The 19,103-nt window shown below is 38.4% G+C and overlaps 1 protein-coding gene across 2 annotated transcripts in view; it reads right to left on the bottom strand.

The window, feature by feature from the left end:
- ARMC4 (armadillo repeat containing 4) overlaps positions 1-19,103 on the bottom strand; it is a 209,328-nt gene that overhangs the window by 36,040 nt on the left and 154,185 nt on the right. For both annotated transcript variants that reach the window (XM_027841620.1, XM_027841622.1), the window contains one exon: positions 17,597-17,818. In XM_027841620.1, coding sequence (XP_027697421.1) covers positions 17,597-17,818 — 222 coding nt within the window. The remainder of the gene's footprint in view (positions 1-17,596; positions 17,819-19,103) is intronic.

The following is a 19,103-nucleotide window of genomic DNA, read 5'->3' as shown; positions in this document are numbered from 1 at the left end:
ATCGCCCCCAATTAATAAACTCCAGAAGCTCTCTAGTACTTCCAAGATCAAATACAGTATCCTTTGCTAGGCATCTAAAACGTTAATAACTTGACTACTTCCTGCCTTTCTAGTCTTCTCATATTTTTCTCTTCTCCTTGCACCTTATGACTCACCTACGCTGTTCTACTCGATTCTCCTTGGATTCCATCTCCTGACTGTATGACTTTCAATGACTGTCCTCATGCCTGAAATGCTCTCCCTCCTGGCTCCTCTGTCTTTAAGACTCAATTCAAATTCTGCCTTTTGTAGGAGGCCTTTCTCATCCCCTCTTTAACCCCTCACTGTTAGTGCCTTCCCTCTGACATTGCTTTCCATTTGCACTGTGTATGTATCTTATATGTACCAGCATTTTGCCTGCGGCTTTCCTTATTAAACTATAAGCTCCCTGAGGACAGGAACCATGTTTTTCATTGTTGTTGTTGTTGGTGTTGGTTTGGTTGTTTTTGCCTTTCTTTGTATCCTTAGCACTTAGCACAAAACCTGACACACAATAAGTGCTTAATAATTACTAGGTAACTGATTTGCTGAATTTGGTTGGCTGAACCTTAGATAACAGACACACATAAAGACCACTGTCAGACTTTACATGAATCCATTCCCCCTGGAATAGAACCTGCAAAAGCTATTATTCCAATGGCTTTTGGGAACTAAGGGTCACCTCCAAGCTATAATGAGATATTAAAGTCAGATTTCATTAGAGGATAAAAATGCACATGTCTCTTCATATCATCCAAAGAAGGTAGCATGGTGACATGGAGAGAGTACCACTATCAAAGTCAGAGCATCTGGGTTCAAATCCAACCTCGAATGCTGACTACATGTGTAACTACCACTCAACTTCTCTGGGCCTCAGTTTCCTCACTTATAAAATGAGATCACTACATGATCCCGTCCAGTTCTAGGTCTACCATGCTATGTAAGGAGCTCACTGTGCTACAAGAACTGCAATCTCTTATTGTTAGACATTATACATTTATATGTATTAGCTACCCATACGAAATGTGGCAAACTATTTTGTAAAGTTCACCAGAAGATAGACCTATTTGTATACAGCCCTGTATAATGTCTCATTCTTACTTAATAGATGCTATATTCAGTGTTGGTGAAGCAATGACCCTAATAGATGTTGCTGTAAAAATATAAAAAGCCAATAAATGGGTAATTGTAAAACAGACTCAGTATTTCTACACTATTAGACACAAAGATTTATGAAGGAGGTACTGACCTACAAAGACTATTAATATGGAAAAGTTTCCCCCCATAATTCCCTATTTCTGCTTCTTACATTAGAATCGGCTTTACCTCACACTGAGCACAAGAGGGTGCTAATGGTGAATAACTAATTGAAGCTAATCTACCATATTATTCCAGGCTCTGCTTATAATCAGGAAAATGTTGGGTTTTTTGACATCTAACATCGTAGTACCTGGTGATGATAAAAAGGATGATGATGATGATACCCTATATTTAGTGTGGGTGATTGGCAGAGGTGGGATTCAAACTCAGCCCTCTGCCCTAACAATGCAATGCTCTGTCCAGTATGACAGTTGACTTTCCCAGGGTCAAAGAATCAACTGGTGGCAGGAGTAGAAAAAGTCAGGTAGGATTACACATTCCCAAGTCAGCATTCTTTCCCTTTTACCTGAGTCTTTATAAACCACAAGTTTGTGTGGAAATCAACTGGAGTCCCTCAGAAACATGCAAACATACTTAAGGAGATATATATATATATATATACACATATATATATACACACATATATATATACATATATATACACACATATATATACATATATATATATATAGACACATACATATATATATTTTTCTTTTTCCCTCTTTCACAACAAAAACCTCACAGCCACCATTGTATGTAGAGGTTAGCAAATGCCACCTTGGCTCTTTATCAGCTAGGTGACCTCAGGCAAGTTATTGTCTTTGTCTCCAGGTTTGTAGTTTAGCACTTAAAAAAAAAACCAGACTTAACAGTTTCATTAGCATGGGAAACTTCCCACAAGGAAAGAATCTGCTCCATATCCTGCAATCTCAGGGGCATTAAGGTTAAGTGGATTGCCCAGGGTTACAAAGCCAGTAAGTGCCAGAAGTGGGGCCTGAATTCAGGTCTTCTAGATTTGGAAGCATGCCAAGGCTACTTTTTGCCTGGCACATAGTAGGTGCTTAATAAATGCTTGCTGAATTGAGTTGAATACAAATTTTCAATACTTTGTCTCATTTAATCCTAACAATCGTGGTATGACATCTACCCTGATGCCACTCAATGAGTCAGAGGATCCCAAGATTTAGAATTGGAAGCCCAGAGAGAGGAAGTGAGTTGGCCCATGCCAAATAAATAGATAAATGAACAAACAAATAATAAAAATAATAAAGGTAAATAATTAAGATTTTGATCTTAAGATTTAATCTCTAAGTCGGGGCTCTTCCTACTATACCATGTAACATCTGAAGGTAGAAATTAAGGATATTAAGGCTCCAAGTAGTTCAGTGATTTGCCCCAGGTCAAAAACAAAACCAAGAGGAAAAACTGGCATTCAAACATGTTTTCAACCTCCTACAGCCCAATTCTTTTGCCACTATAGCAACGCTGCCCCTCAGTATTGATAACTGTGGCAGTGACACTTTTACTGACAAGACATTACATCAAATAAATTTATCTAATAATGCTGGCAGCTTATTATGGTTCCAGCAGCAAATTTTTCAAAAGGTAAACCATGGCAATATAATAACCTCACTATAGCTTTAAAAAAATCTTTTTAAAATTCATATCACCCTTGCCAAGGAGGTGGTGGTCTCACTGTCAAACTTAGACTTAAGTTGTCCATTAGCCCTCAACAATAAAGTGTAAATGATAACCTTCCTGGTAAACAATTTTAAAGAATGTATCCTTTATTTCTTTAAAACATATATCTAACATATTACTTACCTTTTGCAAGTACTTAATCACTATGTAGCTCTTTGAAACATTTTATTTCACATGCCAACTTCATTGTGAAGTCAACAACAAGGTTTTCAGAAGTCTACTTGATTAATTTCCTTTCATTCAACTGAATGTGACCTAGAGTTGGCACTAGTCACACCATGCTTCTAAAGTTGACAACATCATTTGCAGCATAATCAGGGTGCTTGTATAACCATTTCTGAAGCAGCCTTCATCATCCCTTGGGGCTTCATAGAAATAGGGCCACTATCCAGAATTATAATGTTGGCACATATATTGATACTAACTTGAAGGCCAGGGATTTAAAATGATAGCACTGACCTAAAGTTACACCTGAGGCAACAGGAAGCTACTAAGGTTGATTGAATCAGAGAGTCACATGGTTAGATCTTAAGAAAAATTACTTTGGTGTAGGATGGAAACTTGGAGTAAGGAAACCAAATTGGAGGCTATTGCAAAAATCCAAGCAAGAGGTGATGAGGATGTGAACTAAAGTGCTAGCTGTGTCAGTGGAGGGAAGAATGAGATTGAAGAGATGTAAAGATAAAAAACAACCAGATTTGGCAACTGATTGGATATTTAAGTGAGAGAGAGTGTGTGAAGAATCCAGAATAATGCCAAGGTTATAAAACTGAGAAAGTTAAAGGATAATGTGCTTTCTGTAGAAATAGGGAAATTTGGAAGAAGAAAAGGTTTGGGGAGAAAGATAATGAGTTCAATTTTAGATATGTTGAATGTAAGAAATCTCCAGGAAATTCATTTTGAAATATCCAATGGACAACTGAAGGACCAAAATTCAGGTGAGAGATTAGTTCAGGGGGTCACCTGCAGAGAAGTGATAGTTAAACCCACGGGAGCCAATGAGGGGGGAAGAGGAGAGGGCCAAACACAGACTCTTGGGAAATAACTATATTAAGGGGTTGTAATATAGATGGTGAATCAGCAAAAGAGAATGAAAAGGAACAGTCAGACAGACAGGAGCAGAAAATAGCATCATGAAAACCCAGAGAGGAGATATTATCCAGGGGAAGAAGATATTCAATAGTGTAGCAGATAGGTCGAGAAGGATGAGGACGGAGAGAAGACCATGAGATCTGGTAATTAACAGATCACTGATAAATTTGTGAAAAGCAATTTCAGTTAAATGATAAGATTAGCAACCTGGATGCAAAAGTTGAAGAGTAAGTCATCTTAGAATAAGTAAAGGTAGTGAGGGAAGATAGCTTAAAAATCAAAGATCACAATTAATGAGTGACCTTACTCCTTATTACTGAGAGTGACATCATTTTGATGCTCTAAATTAACCATTTGTGTTTGAAAGATCTCCCACACAGGCCTACTCTGGTGCCCCATCATGACATGGAGGTGACCTTGGAATGTCAAAGGCTGTGCCAGTGGATTATAAGGTAAGGCAGGTTCTATCATGCTGAAAACACTTGGAGTATGGCTGTTCCCTAGCAACTATTGTCTGCCCTCCTACCTTTGTAGGGCAAACATGGTAAGAAGAGAGGTATTTGTAATCCTTATATTTATATCCTTAGTAGATATATTTATATCCTATTTATTATCCTTAGGACTAATTCAGTAATACCAATAAGGAGGTAAATGGTGGTTGCTAGAGTCAGTCTTGGAATCATGAAGATCTGGGTTCAAGTCTTATCTCTGACACATATTAACTGTGCTAGCCTAGGTGAGTCTTCTAATCTCTATAGATTCAGTGCTCATTCTACTATGCCACTGCTGGCATATTTTTCTCCTTTTATAGAATGAAAAGTTGAGATGTAATCAGGTTAAGTGACTTATTTGGAGTTGAATGAAGCCCTTTTCTACCAGAAAAGGCAGCTAGTTGGTGCAAAGGATAGAGTACTAAACCTTGAGTCAGGAAAAGCTGGTTCAGGTACTTACCAGCTGAATGACACCAGGCAAATCACCTAACCTTTTTGTGCCTCGGTTTCCCCATCTGCAAAAAGGAGTTAATAAAAGCACCTAACTCACAGGGTTGCTGTGAGGGCCCAAAGAGATGACATTTGTAGAGTGCTTTGCAAAACCTTAGGGTGCTATAAGTTGGTAAATATCATTATCATATTTAACCTTTCAGTGCTCTAGGCAATTCTTAATGACTATAAGTTACAGACTAGTTTGTCTGAGTCGGTAGAGAGAGAGTCTATACATGAGGAGTTCCTTACACCAATGAAATCACAGATCCCAGTCCAGAAAAATTTAAAGGAGGAAAAAAAAAGTCTTCACACAGCCAAAGACCATCTCAGAATGGATTAACTTGAAATAGCAAACAGAAAACCAATTCACTACTGTGATTAAAGCTTCTTTCCCAAATCCACATACTTAAAATCTTTAAATAATTTAAAACTGTAACCTAAGGAACTCAAATAACTTTTACATATTTCAGTTCTATTTTCATCATCAAAAACCATTTTTTTTGGTGCAGTGCCTGCTGCCCATGAAGGTGGTAATGATGGTGTAAGGTCGTCTACTACTCGGGGAATTTTCTCTTGATTGACTGTGCTTTGTCGCGCTCTTGATGTTCAGTCCAAAGTGGAATTATTGTGCCTTGGTTGAAAAGGGGAGCTATTCAGCATAAATGGGTCGTGATCCTTCTACCTAGCACTTTTCTGGCTGGAGCAAAGAATGCCAGGGGAAGAAATGGGTAGTCTGAGGTGATGTAAATCTACTCTCATCCTTCCAGTATAGAGAGGACAGTCTCAGGACAATGATTTTATTTTGTTTTCATGGTGTCTCTGGAAGCAAGTGATAATGACAACAGCAAGTGATGTTTACACAGCCTTTTACATTTTACAAGGTGCTTTCCATATGGAATCCCACTTAAGGTCCCAACCATTCAACGTCAAGAAAAGTAGACCCAGGTGGCCAAGTCGACCATTTGTAAATGACGAAGATAGGACTTTAGCCCAGGTCTTCTGACTCCAAATCCACTGTTCTTTCCATTATGTCATCACTGTTATTTTCATTCCCATTTAACAGAATGAGAAACTGAGACGTGGTCAGATTAAATGATTTATTCAAAGTTGTACAACTTTCAGGTGTGCTGAATGAAATCTAAATGCCTTCTCTCTCGGCAGTATTGTACTGCCCACAAAATTCTTCTGACTGTGTTTTGTAGCAAGATTTTTAATGTGTTAAATGACTGGTAAATATTCACAGCTCAGATAAATAATTTGTTTAAATATGAAACACTTTATGATTCATTCGGGAAGTCCCAAAATGTTGACTAATAGACATCATTCATCCATTTGACAAGGATTTATTAAGTGTCTACTATATGCCAGGTACTGCACTATGCGTAGGGAACACAGACAGAAACAAACAGAGCTTACATTCTACAGGGAGGAGGGGCTGGGGGGGAGGGGGAGAGGATAACAGGATCACAGCTAAAGGAATATAAAGTCACTTTCAGAGGGAAAGGGCACAAGAAACTGAGGTCATTAGGATAGTCTGCCTTTAAGAAGACTTACCTTGGAGTTCAGCTTTAAAGGAACTAAGGGTTTCTAAGACATGGAGGTGAAGAGGGAGGGTGTTCAGGTATGGAGGACTGCCTATGGAAAGTCAAGGAGATGAGAGACTGAATGGTGTGAACAGAAAATAGCAAATAGACCCGTTTGGCTAGAATTACAAGTGCAAAAAGGGGAGTAATGTTCAATAAGCCTGGAAAAGTGGTCTAGAATCCGATTGCAAAGGGCTCTAAATGCTAAACGGAGGCATTTCTATTTTACCCTAGAGGCAACTGGGAGCCATAGGAGCTGCTTTTTTTTTTTTTTTTTAGGTGAGGGAATTGGGGTTAAGTGACTCGCCCAGAGTCACACAGCTAGTGAGTGTCTGGTCTGAGGCCGTACTTTAACTCAGGTCCTCCTGACTCCAAGGCTGGTGCTCTATCCACTGCTCCACCTAGCTGCCCCAAAACACTTTTTTTTATTGGCAAGGCAACTGGGGTTAAGTGACTTGCCCAGAGTCACACAGCTAGTTGTCAAGTATCTGCGGCTGGATTTGAACTCAGGTCCTCCTGACTCCAGGGCTGGTGTTTTATCCACTGTGCCATCTAGCTGCCATTCATAGGAGTTTTTTGAGCAACAGAATGATATAGTCAGACCCATCCATTAGAAATATCAATTTGACAGCTACGTGGATTGGTGAGAAGAGGAGAGGAAAAGGGAAAAGACAAGAGGAGAGGAGAAGAGGAGAGGAAAGGAGAGGAAAGGAGAGGAAAGGAGAGGAGAGGAGAGGAGAGGAGAGGAGTTGGTTGCTCGGGTAAGCTCCCAAAGGAGATGGGAAATGATGGGATAAAAGATACAAATAAAATGACTGGTCTTGATGAGGAAAAGTGACACAATTCAGAGACTGGAAGTAAGGAGAAGAGGTTGGGAAATTTTGTCAAGGGATTTTGAGATGTAAAATAGGAGAAAAAATGGAGTTCATAGTAAATGGTCTCTATTTTCTCATTAAAGTATAGTAAGAGGGAGGGGAAGGGGACAATGCTAGAAGCTTGAGAAAAGAACAAAAAACAAGTTCAAATAATCAATGTCTTTGTTTTTGTTGTTCACTTGTTTCACTCAAGTCCAACTCTTCATGATCCCATTTGGGGTTTACTTTGCAAAGATATTGGAGCGATTTGTCATTTCTTTCTCCAGATAATCAATTAGGGAAAAGTAAAAGGATTGCCTTGCTTCAGTGAGGGGATGGTCTGCAATTGAATATTAGATTACCTATGTATTATATATTCTCTCTTTTTAAAAAAATGTGTTAACAATAGAATATAACTTTGGTATAGGCCAAATATATTTTAAAGAGTATCAATAAAACAGAAATTTTAAAGTCAAGAAAGCATTATGGAAACAACTTATCCGCATAAATACATCTGTGTATAAAACCAAAAACTTCTCGGTCAAGATAATTTCAGAGAAATCAATGATGATTAATCTTCATGATTCACTTTAATAACCAAAGAAAATGCTGCCCATAATAAATATTACTTGCAATTAATATTGCACATCATATTTTAAATTATGTTATTAATCAATGACATTAATTCCTATCATCATTTTAAATTAGAATTAATGCTACTTAGATGTTAACAGGCAGCTCCAATGGGAAAATACAATCCCTTAGTCAGAAGCTCTCAAGTGCCCGACCAAAAAAGGGGATGTATTAATGAGTTTAAATCAGAACCTCTAGATAATCCAGCTGCATGGAGCATCACTTCCTAAATCTCCCTGGTGGCAAGACAATAAGTACCATGAGATCCTGCCAGGGGACTGAGGTGGTTCAACAGGGATGGTGTCCTTTACAACAGGGTGTGTTGTATTTATAAGAATAGCCTCCCATCCTGAGAGTGGTTTCTGTACTCCATGAATGGGACCCAAATTAACTGTAAGATAAGGCAGCTGGGTGAAAGGGAATGATTTGACAACTGTACAAATACCTGTGGGTTGACTATAACAATTTAGTATCCGACAGCTATAATATCAGAAAGATATTATAAAAAGACATTAGAATAAGAAATCAATCAACAAACATTAAATGAAATGAAGAAAAATGCTAAAACAATCTCTGCCCTCAAGGAGTTTATATTCCAAATGTGGGAGACAACATTTACATAAACAGGTATATATAAAAGGCATAAAAGGTAACAGGTATATATAAAAGCTATAAATTATATGGAAGGTATATAGAGGGGACCAAGTTACCAAATCTTCAAATATAATGGACAGATCATTAGTGGAAATTTTGAAAGAGGAATTATTAAAGAAAATATTAGAAAAAACTATTTTACACCAAAGATAATATGTTTTGGAGCTCATTACAAGCTCAAAATAATAAACGTATTCAAGAATTTAGACATTTAATGAATGATAGAGCCATGTTGTTGTTCAACCATTTCCAAATCTTTGTTGACCCCATTTGGGATTTTCTTGGCAAACATGCTAGAGTGTTTTGCCATTTCTTTCTCCAGCTCATGTTCCATATGAGGAAACTGAGGTTAATAGGGTTAAGTGACTTGCCCAGGTCACACAGCTAGTGAGTGTCTGAGGCTAGATTTGAACTCAGGAAGAGGAGTTCTCCTGACTCCAAGCCCAGCATTCTATCCACTGTGCCACTAGCTGTCCATAATGAGGTTTTTAAGGAAGGCTACAGCTATCTGGAGCACATCTCCAATCTCTGCAGGTTGATTTCATGGAGAACAACCCTGCCTCTCACAGAGTGTCCTTAAATGCCATCATCAAAACCAGAACGTGTACTAGGATTTTCACCAAACATGAAAATTCTTGTTTTCATATTTTTCATATTTTCAGAAGAATAAGCTATTTGTATTGTATTTTCTCCCTAAAGATAGCTCTTTTCACTAAGTTACTTTACAGCAAACTATTCTTCTAGCTGTATGCATTTCCAGTTTGATAATTCGATTTCCCTCCCCCTCGTCCCCCTAAACCTACCTCTTCTCCCAATTCTCCTATTCCCGTCGCTGACATTCCCATTCTTCCAGTTAACCAGGTTCTTAGCCAAGGAGTCATCCTCAACATTTCACTCTTACTTGCCTCACCCTCATAGCCCACCAGTTTTGTCATTTCTCTTTCTCCAACATCTTTGGCATCCGTCCCCTTCTCTCTCCTCAAGCCACAACCACTCTAGTCTAGGTGTTCACGACCCCTTATCTGAGCTGTTGGTCTCTGTCCTCTCCACCTGTCCTCTCCACAGCTGCTAAATGGATATTCCTGAAGCTTAGGTGTGACTTGTACTCCCCTGCTCAAGAAACTTCAGGGGCTCTCCATTGCTTCTGGGTTAAAAAAAACCATTCTGATTAGCAAAGCCCTCCATAATCTGGCTCCAACTTAACTTTAGAGGTTGATTACACATTACTCCCCGCCCCCACCCCTCTCTGTGTTTTCATCAAACCATCCCATTTGCCATTCTCCATATGCCACATTCCACCTCTCATCTGCATGCCTTTGCATTTTTGCAGGTTGTCCTCCATGCCTGGAATGTTCTCCCTCTCACCTCTTGTTTCTTGGAAACTCTTGCTCCCCTCAAAGCTTAGCTGAAGCATCACCTCCCTTAAGAGGTTTTTCCTTATTCCCATGTCTTTTAGTTCCATACTCACAGTGCTAGGTATTCTTTTTTTGCATACATTCTATATTTACTTGTCTGTGAATATGATGTATTCCCCTATTAGAATGTAAGCTCCCTGATAAACCAGAAGTTACCAAACTTTATATATCTTTTGACCCAACATAATACTAGAGCTATACCCCCCAAGACATTGATGAGGAAAATGATCTATATGTACAAAAATATTTACAGCAGCTCTTTTCATCATAGCCCCAAATTGGAAATTTAAGGACTATCCTCCTATGGGGGGAATGACTAACCAAATTATGATATATGAATGTAATGGAATATTATTGGGCCATAAGAGATGATTAAATGGATGGTTTCAGAGGGAGTCGAGAAGACCTCTATGCACTGATATAGAGTGAAGTAAGCAGAACTAGGGGAATACTTTTTACAACGATAAAAAATATTACAGGGAAAAACAACTTGGACTTTAGAACTCTGATCAATGCATTGATAAAGCATGAGTTCAAAAGAATGGCGATGAAACACATCCTTACAGAAAGGTAATGAATTTAAAGTGCAGAAAGACATTTTCACACTTGGCTAATATGGGAATTGTTTTGCCAGAATATGTAGATATGGATTGAGGGATTTGTTTTCTTTTTAATTTGCTTAATGGGGGGGAAGGGTCATAAGAGGGGTAAATTAATAAAAAAGTCACTTGAAAAAATTTTTAATATAAGCTCTGAGAAATGAAGAACTGTCTCATTTTTCTGTTTTTCTGTGTGTATCCCTAGAGCTCAGTACAGTATTAGGCACACTTTTTTAACCACAAAGAAGTATAATTTTTATTGCTAGAATCTTTTATTTCAGTCTCCTCAGTGCTAGGAAGAATACCAACAAGGCTGCCACAATTATTAGCCCAGATATGGTAAGCCAGAGTGCTCTTCTGTGCAAGAGCATCTGATTAAGAAGAGCTCTCAGCAACTTGAAGGAAAAATGCAGGCCCCTTGCATAGTCTCTATTTTTGTTATGGATTTATAGCTGAATGTTACCAGGTTTGGGGATTTCAACAGGTCTAGAGGACAGAGCATCAGCTTCAGAGTCAGGAAGATAAGAGTTTAAATACCACCTCAGACATTTACTAGCTGCGTGACCCGGTAAAGATCTTTAACTCTCTGGGCTTCAATTTCTTCACATGTAAAATGAGGGAATTGAACAAGAACCTCTTTCCGGTTCTCAGTCTCCACGATCCTCTGAACATGGACAAAACCTCACTCTTGGTTGATCTCACTAAAGGGTTTATTCGATAATTATAAATGTGTGGACATAGCCACACATACAAGAAGAGTATAGGACAACATGTGTTCCTCTGCCTCACTGCCATCCCGAGCCATCATTCTGCCCAATCCTAAAAAAATGAAGCCATACAAAGTATACATCTGAGCTTCTGGCAATCAGCTCCACTCAGGCCATCAAATGGTTTCTGATGGCCTCCAAACATTAAGGCTCTGTGGGGCTTTATTCTAACACAGACAAAGTGAGCTGGATGCTCCAATCTAGGTGAGCAAACTTCATCTGTCTCTGACTACTACCATCATGAATAGTTCAGATAAGTCTAAAATAGGGAGTTATTAGAATTCCATGGAATTTGGGGTTCCATTCCCTGTAGTTGTCTCCTTTTACATATCTCTCCAATTCTTCTGGGTGAATGCGCTGATTGAGTAGAACCGTTTCAAGCTAGAATATGTATTATCAATTTGACTTTTTTGAGTAAGGATATTCCTATTTGAAAAGTGACAATTAGGCTTCTATTCACAGTACAGTACATAGAATGTGTGCCACCTGGTGGTGGTGGGGAGGAAGAAAAGCAAAAAGGCCTTATGAAAGTTGATGGATGATAACAATATGGACGTTAACTTAAGAATGAGGCTCAATGTAAGAGGCAACTTGAGAAACTTGGTATACTAGGGTTCCTGAGAAAATAAATTATTGAAATTAACTATGGAAAAAATCTTATATAGAATTTAGGTCAAAAGCTTCAACATGACAAATTATTACAAAATTTCGTAATTTCTACAGAAATTAATCTTTAAAATCTGTATTATATCACTGTCCTAAGTTTTAAGGTAATTCTTATGGTGCCATGACTCTAAGGCTACCTCCCATTTACCCTGTGTTGATCTTTTATGTTTTGATTTATATATGTTAGAATGTAATAATCTGTTATATATAATATATAATGTTAGAATATAAGCTCCTAGAGGACAGAAATTATATTTGTTTTTTTCTTTGTATTCTCAGTGTTTAGCTCAGTGCCAGGCACAAAAAAAAGCACAAACAAATGCTTATGGATTGATTTCTTGGTTTCTCTTATCAGAAAAAAATTAAACTTTTTCTAGAAATTACACAGTTTCAATTGAGTTTCAAATTCTATAGTTCTGTTAATTGTGAATATGCATTGGTATTGCATAACTATATATACATATGCGTGCATACACATAGGTGATAGATATGTAGATGAATAGATCTACAGATACATAGATAGTAACTATGCGTCCTTCAATTTATTTGAGAGTGCAAATTTTAAGGAATGCAAGTTTTTTTAACCATAATTTTGAAAAAGGAACTTTTTTTTGTCAAGGATATGATCTGATTTTTGGTTTTGAAAATCTGATTTCAGATTTCAGCATTACACAAAGTATATAGGAAACTAGGGTAGAGGTTGGGCAGTTAATACCTCTCATTTCAGAAGAGTACAGTACATTTCAAAACATCAATAAACATTCAATTATCTACATTAAAGTTATTCATAGAGATTATCATATTTGTTTGTTAGGGGAAGCAACAGGCGTTCAACCCTCTGTAGTAAAGACGACATTTCTCATCCACTACTGTAGCTTCCCAGAACCCTCCCAGTTCACTACCCTAATGTCCTTTTGCCTCCTCCTAATTAAAGTCCCTCTCAAGCTCTGTGAGACAGCTATCCAGACTCTGCACAAGTAGCAAAAGACACAAATGTAGATTAGGAGTTAGCGTGCTTCATGACTCAGATGCCATATTGCATGGAATAAGGCCCTGGCTGACTGCTTGTCTAGAAGTATGGGCTGAGAGGTAAGACAGGGAAGTGATACAATAGAGTAGAAGAGTCAAGATGTAGAAAAGAAAGGTGAAGAAAAGTATAGAAAGAACTGATGGAGCCAGGGATCTCTGGAAGCTTTGCTTGGTGATTCCAGTTTGCATTTTGGAAGACTACTTACCCACCTGAAGTAAAAGCCTATTATAAGCTATCAACTGAAGAATTGGTCTCTTCCATTCATCCTTTACACTGTTATCAGATGAATCTTTCTTATGCATGGATCTGATCAAGCTACTCCTCCTCTAACAACCTTGCTGTGGTTCTCTTTTGCCTAATGAATAAAATCCATTAAAGGCCTTCCACAATCTGTTGCCACCCTCTCTTTCTAGTCTTATTTCATGCTATTGTAATGGGGTCTTTGGAGCATGCTCAGTTTGCCCAACATGGAGGGATCCTTAAGGGAGCTAGTCTGGGTATACCCAGATTTCCTAAGATGGAGGCATTCTGCATCTCCTACCAAATGGGTGATTTGATTGATCCAGAACAGGCCCCAAGGTTTCTCTCTTTCCATCATTCTTTCAACCTATGTGCTCTGTCCTACACAGAGCGTGAGGATGACAGTTCACCCATAATGTAAGCACCATGAACTGAACTGGTCAGAGAGGAAGGTCTTCCTTCCCCGATCTTGTTTTTTATCCAGGCTCTGAGAGATGGGCCTAGGGGTGTTTATTTCTGTTTGTATTATTTTCTTTTCTGTTTCACATGCAGGAGTTCATCCCCACCAGATTGGGAATGGGAGCCATGGTGACCTTGACAGCAGGACTCCAGGTAAGGATCCTACTACGAATCCTTTCTGTATAATCTGTCTCAGATCCATCCCCTCCTTTCTGCTTACACTCCCATGACCCCAGCGAGCCACAAGGCTCAATACTAGATCCCTTCCCAAAGCCTCAATGACGTAGACTACAAAAATCAATCCCACAGTACCAACATGGCAGCTCTCTGACCTTTCCATGCCTGGCCAGAGAACTGAGGATCAGAGAGAATGCAACAGGATTTAGTGTGTGTGTAGTGGGGGGGGGGGGGGGGGGGGGGGGTTGTGTGGCATTCCACTAAACCTGAGAGAAAGTATTCAGTATCAAGGTGGGGTCAGCTCTGCCTACCCAAAAGTCACTTTGGGCAGAGACCTGGGCTGGTGTGCTGTGAATTGCCTAGAGTGGGAAGTGGCTGAGACACTTTCAGATCCAGCCCCCAAAGAAACCACTATCATAAAAAGACTGAAACTACCAAAGCTCTCAGGAAGAAGAAAACCCAAAAACCTTGAACATAAGCACATAAAGCAACAGAGAAAACATTAACTACAAAGAGAAATATGGCTTCCAGATCTAGTAAATGAGTTCAGGCATCTATGAATAAATACTTTGAGACAAAGGGAAAAGATCCAACACTTAATGAGACAGAGGACTCTGTAGATTTTGGGGGGAACATGGAACTATAACATTCTATTCTTGACTGGTTTAAAAGAGAAATAAGAGTTATAAGATCAGAATTTATGGTCTGCACAGCAAAAATAATGGGCAGAATGGAAAAGCCAGAATCTGTAATGGCAAGTCTCACCAAAGAAACAAAAGAGAGAACAATAGATGGGGAAGGTAAATACACAGAAGTGAAGGACAATCTGGAAGAGAAATATAAACATTCAACTCGCAAGAAATCAAAACAATCACAGAACTTCAGCATTGTAGGAAGGGGGTGCCTCAGCTGCTGTCTAATGCAGCCCACACCTGAATGAGAATCCTATCTACAAAATTCCCAGTGAGTGGTCTGAGGGGGAACCAGCAGCGCCTGGGGCAGCCCAGTACAGTTTTGGACACTGATCGTCACTAACAAGTTTTTCCTTATATCAAACCTAAAACTAACCTTTTGCAAATTCCACTCACTTTTTAACTAATTCCACTCCCATTTCTGCCATCTGGGGTCAAGCAGAACATGACAGTCCTTTAAATACTTGAATACAGCTCTCATGTCCCCCAGAGAGATCTGCTGAACTGTCTAGGCTAATAACAAGAGGCATGTTATATGCCCTGGAGTTACCCAGAGAGTAGGGAATGTAGGCACCACATCTACTAAAAAGGTAGGTAGGTGGCACAGTGGATAGAGAGCTGGGTCTGAAGTCAGGAAGATCTGACTTCAATTCCTTTCTGAGGTACTTACTAGCTGTGTGGCCCTGGGCAAGTCACTTGACCTCCCTGTGCCTTGGGTATCCTCATCTGTAAAATGGGGATAATGTAGCACTTACCTCACAAGGTTGTTATGAGAATCAAACACAAAGCACTTTGCAAACTTCAAAGCACCAAATAAATGCTAGCTATGTAATAATATACAGAAACTTCAAATCACAGATCTGTGAATGGGAGAACACACTGTATTCAATTTCAAATACTGTGGATTCAAAAGTTGAATATATACGTATATGTATACATATATTTTAAATTGGATTATCCATGCCCCTCCTCTCCTCTATTAGAACAATTAATTGATTGATGGCTATAGTGGATACACGTATGAACTGAGCCAAGGCATTCACAACATGAAGTTTTAGAATTATGAATTGTGAGTGAAGTAAAAATGGAATTCCAAAATTCCTGTCTAATTTTTGAGTATTTTTGCTAATTTAAAACAAATTTTTAAAGAGATGGCACACTTGATATCATGGGCTGGGGAATTTCACGTTTACTTATTAAACATGCATTTCTCACCACAGAAATGCCTCCATTATGGTAACTCCTTAGTAATTTAAAATGATGATTCCATTTCTTTATCAAATTTGGTGATTTAAAAAAAAATCAAGCCATAGTTGAAAGGTACTTTATATGTCTGGTTTATTTGCTTTTTTTTTTTAATCTGTGAAAATATTTTGACCAAATTGCAGAATTATGAAAACAGACTTTTATGATGGAAATGAATATAGTATTGTAAACCAGATACTTTATTGTTGAAAAATTAACACTTCATTCCTACATAAACTAGAATGGTCCCTAAACATAAAGAAAAGGGGGTATGGCGGGAGAAAGTCATTCTTAAAATAACATTTTTATAACAAGATTTCCTGATTCTTGCTACAGATTTCATACCAGGCACAACTAAGACTTTGAATCACTATAAGCTAATGATCAAGTCCCTAGTTGCCTTACAGTATAAAAATAAAAATATATATGTAGTGTTATCAAATGCTCCTGAAGTAGATTTTTGTAAAGGAGTCTCTGTTATATAAGGAGACAAGTCAGTACAAATCAGTTATAAGAGTTATTTCAAAGAGGAAAAAAAGCAAACCTCTTTTCTCCCTCGGTACAAGTGATGGTGTACTTTTTAATAGTTATTCAGCCTCTATAAAGGTACTTTTCATTTTCCAGGCCATTAAAGTATCTATTCAATAGCGCTACATGGTCTCTGATTTATAGTAATCTCAGGGCCCACATATAGTAACACTAACCATCCCTGTCTGCAAGTTGGCTGACTAGTCTTATTCAAAATGCAAGGAAAAACTTTATTGAAAACTAAAAAATAAGAAAGAGGACATTAAATCTCTGTGAGTTAAAAAAAACAATGAATTAAAATGACCTCAAATTAATACAAATCTTAATTTTGTTTTTGTTTTCTTTTTAATAGTGGAAAATAGAAATAGATTTCATTTTTATTTTGAATTCATTTTAAAAGCATTTTAAAGTTAACTAAATTGTCAATTAATAGTAAATGGTTAATTTATTAATGCCCTCCTTATTCCAGTCCAGATCACCTTGACACCTAAATCTTTCAGTTGGGAGTATCAGGTCATACGATAATAGACATCGAGTTGGAAAGGACCTCCAAAACCATCTGTGCCAACATTTTACAGATGAGGAACCTCAGGTCCAAGTAAAATGACTTGCCCAAGGTCACACAGGCAATAAGCATTGGAGGCAGAATTTGAACCCAGAGCTAGTAGTCATTCCAATGTTCCCTACTGCCTCCTGGTATTTCCTATGCATTTGTCTTTAGATGCTATAATAATAAGTTCCAGATAAACAATGAAATGACTTACAGTGCCCGTTACTCTTTATGCATTAAGGTTTTACAGGCTCACCTTGATTCAAACAAATACAATTACAGAGGTGATTACTCACTCTACCAAACCATCCACCTTGGAAGGAGTTTTAGGGCATTTTGCAAGCCAGACCCTCCAGTGTGTATAAAACATGACTAATTTTAGAAAAATCCTATTTACAGACAACTTTCCAGTAACACATCTGTTGCGTGAAGTAATGCATATCTGCATCTGCAAGCCAGGCGGGGACAATACAGAATGTTCAAATTATATTTCTAAGGATAAATTTAGCATCACCCAAAGTTTGCTGCCATTTCCAAGGACTCTTGGATACTCTGACTGTCACTTACCCTGACTGCCCCATTTTCATGCATGGTGATACAGTTGTTGGCATCTTCTGAAAGCTGGTACAGGGCCTGGGCTGTAGCTCGGTGGACATTTGTGTCTTTGGATTTCAGGTACCGCACTAAGGGGGCCACCGCTTTGTGCTCTCCAAAGGCAATTCTATTTCTGCCCCACATACAGCAACGAGAAATAGCTTCAGCTAGATGCCACCTCAGTTTATCATTGTTCTACACAGAAAAAATGGACACATATGTTATAATAACTCTGGTTTAGGGAATTTTTAAATGAAACTCTAAATGTTATGACTGCTTGGAGGTACATGCTTAATACGGCCCAAGGCTATGGTACTGTTGTAAAAAAATTTTTCAGTTGGAACAGCTGTACTTTCAGGTTTGAGAAACATTTTACAAGTATATAGATCCACAAGGGGGAGTTAGGTGGTGTAGTGGTTAGAGCAATGGGCTTGGAATTAGGAAGACTCATGTTCATGAGTTCAAATCTAGCCTCAGACACTTACTAGCTGTGTGACCCTGGGCAAGTTACTTAACTGTTTGCCTCAGTTTCCTCATTTATAAAGTGAGCTCTTTTTTACAGATGAGGAAACTGAGGCCAACAAGGTTAGAGTGCAGGGCCTGGAGTCAGGAAGACTCATCTTCTTGAGTTGAAATCTGGCCTCAGACACTTCCTCGTTGGGTGATCCTGGGCAAGTCATTTAACCTTGTTTGACTCAGTTTCCTCATTTATAAAGTGAGCTGGAGAAGCAAATGGCAAACCACTCTAATATCTTTGCCAAGAAAATCCCAAAAGGGGTCCCAGGAATCAGATAAGACTGAAACAATTGAACAACAACATAGCTTTGGGAGTCACCTGCAGAGAGATGATAATTGAATCCAAAGGAAGAGATGAGATCATTAGGGGGAAAACTGTTGAGAGAGAGGAAAAGAGAGACCAGGAAGGAGCACTGGGGGACACACAAGGTTAGGGATATCTTAAGGTAAGCTTGTGCTTACCTCCACACCACAATGAGATATTCACATAGGAGATTTTAAAAATACAGACACAGAGATTGTTAGCAAATTTGCTTTAAAAAAAAAAAAGGCAGGGTACTCTTTTACAGTACATATACTATAAGGGAGGGGAGGTAGAAGAAAAGGCTGAAAATGATAGTAAAATGAGGTTTGGGGAATAATCTGAGAATTTTAATCTTTGAACCATAGACCCTTTGGGAGAAATATGGGGAGGGGGTGAAAATTCAGAGTTTGAGATAAAAATTAATTGCCTAGTTGAATGTTAATATTTGAATTGTAAATACCATCAAGTCTTATTTATAGAATCATAGACTACCAGAGCTGGAAAGGGATGATAGAACCAGAAGTTGGAACCGCAAGAGGTATCTGACCCCTTTAGAGATTAGACAACTGAGGCCCCCAGGGAGGTTAGTAACAAATAATTGTAGCTAACATTTATGTAGTGCTTTAATGTTTGTAAACACTTTATCCATATTTTCTCCTT

This window comes from Vombatus ursinus, unplaced genomic scaffold (assembly GCF_900497805.2).
Source record: "Vombatus ursinus unplaced genomic scaffold, bare-nosed wombat genome assembly UNPS02014861.1, whole genome shotgun sequence".
NCBI lineage: Eukaryota > Metazoa > Chordata > Mammalia > Diprotodontia > Vombatidae > Vombatus > Vombatus ursinus.
Note: the sequence above shows the minus strand (reverse complement) of the source record. Positions and strands in the feature narration are given on the sequence as shown.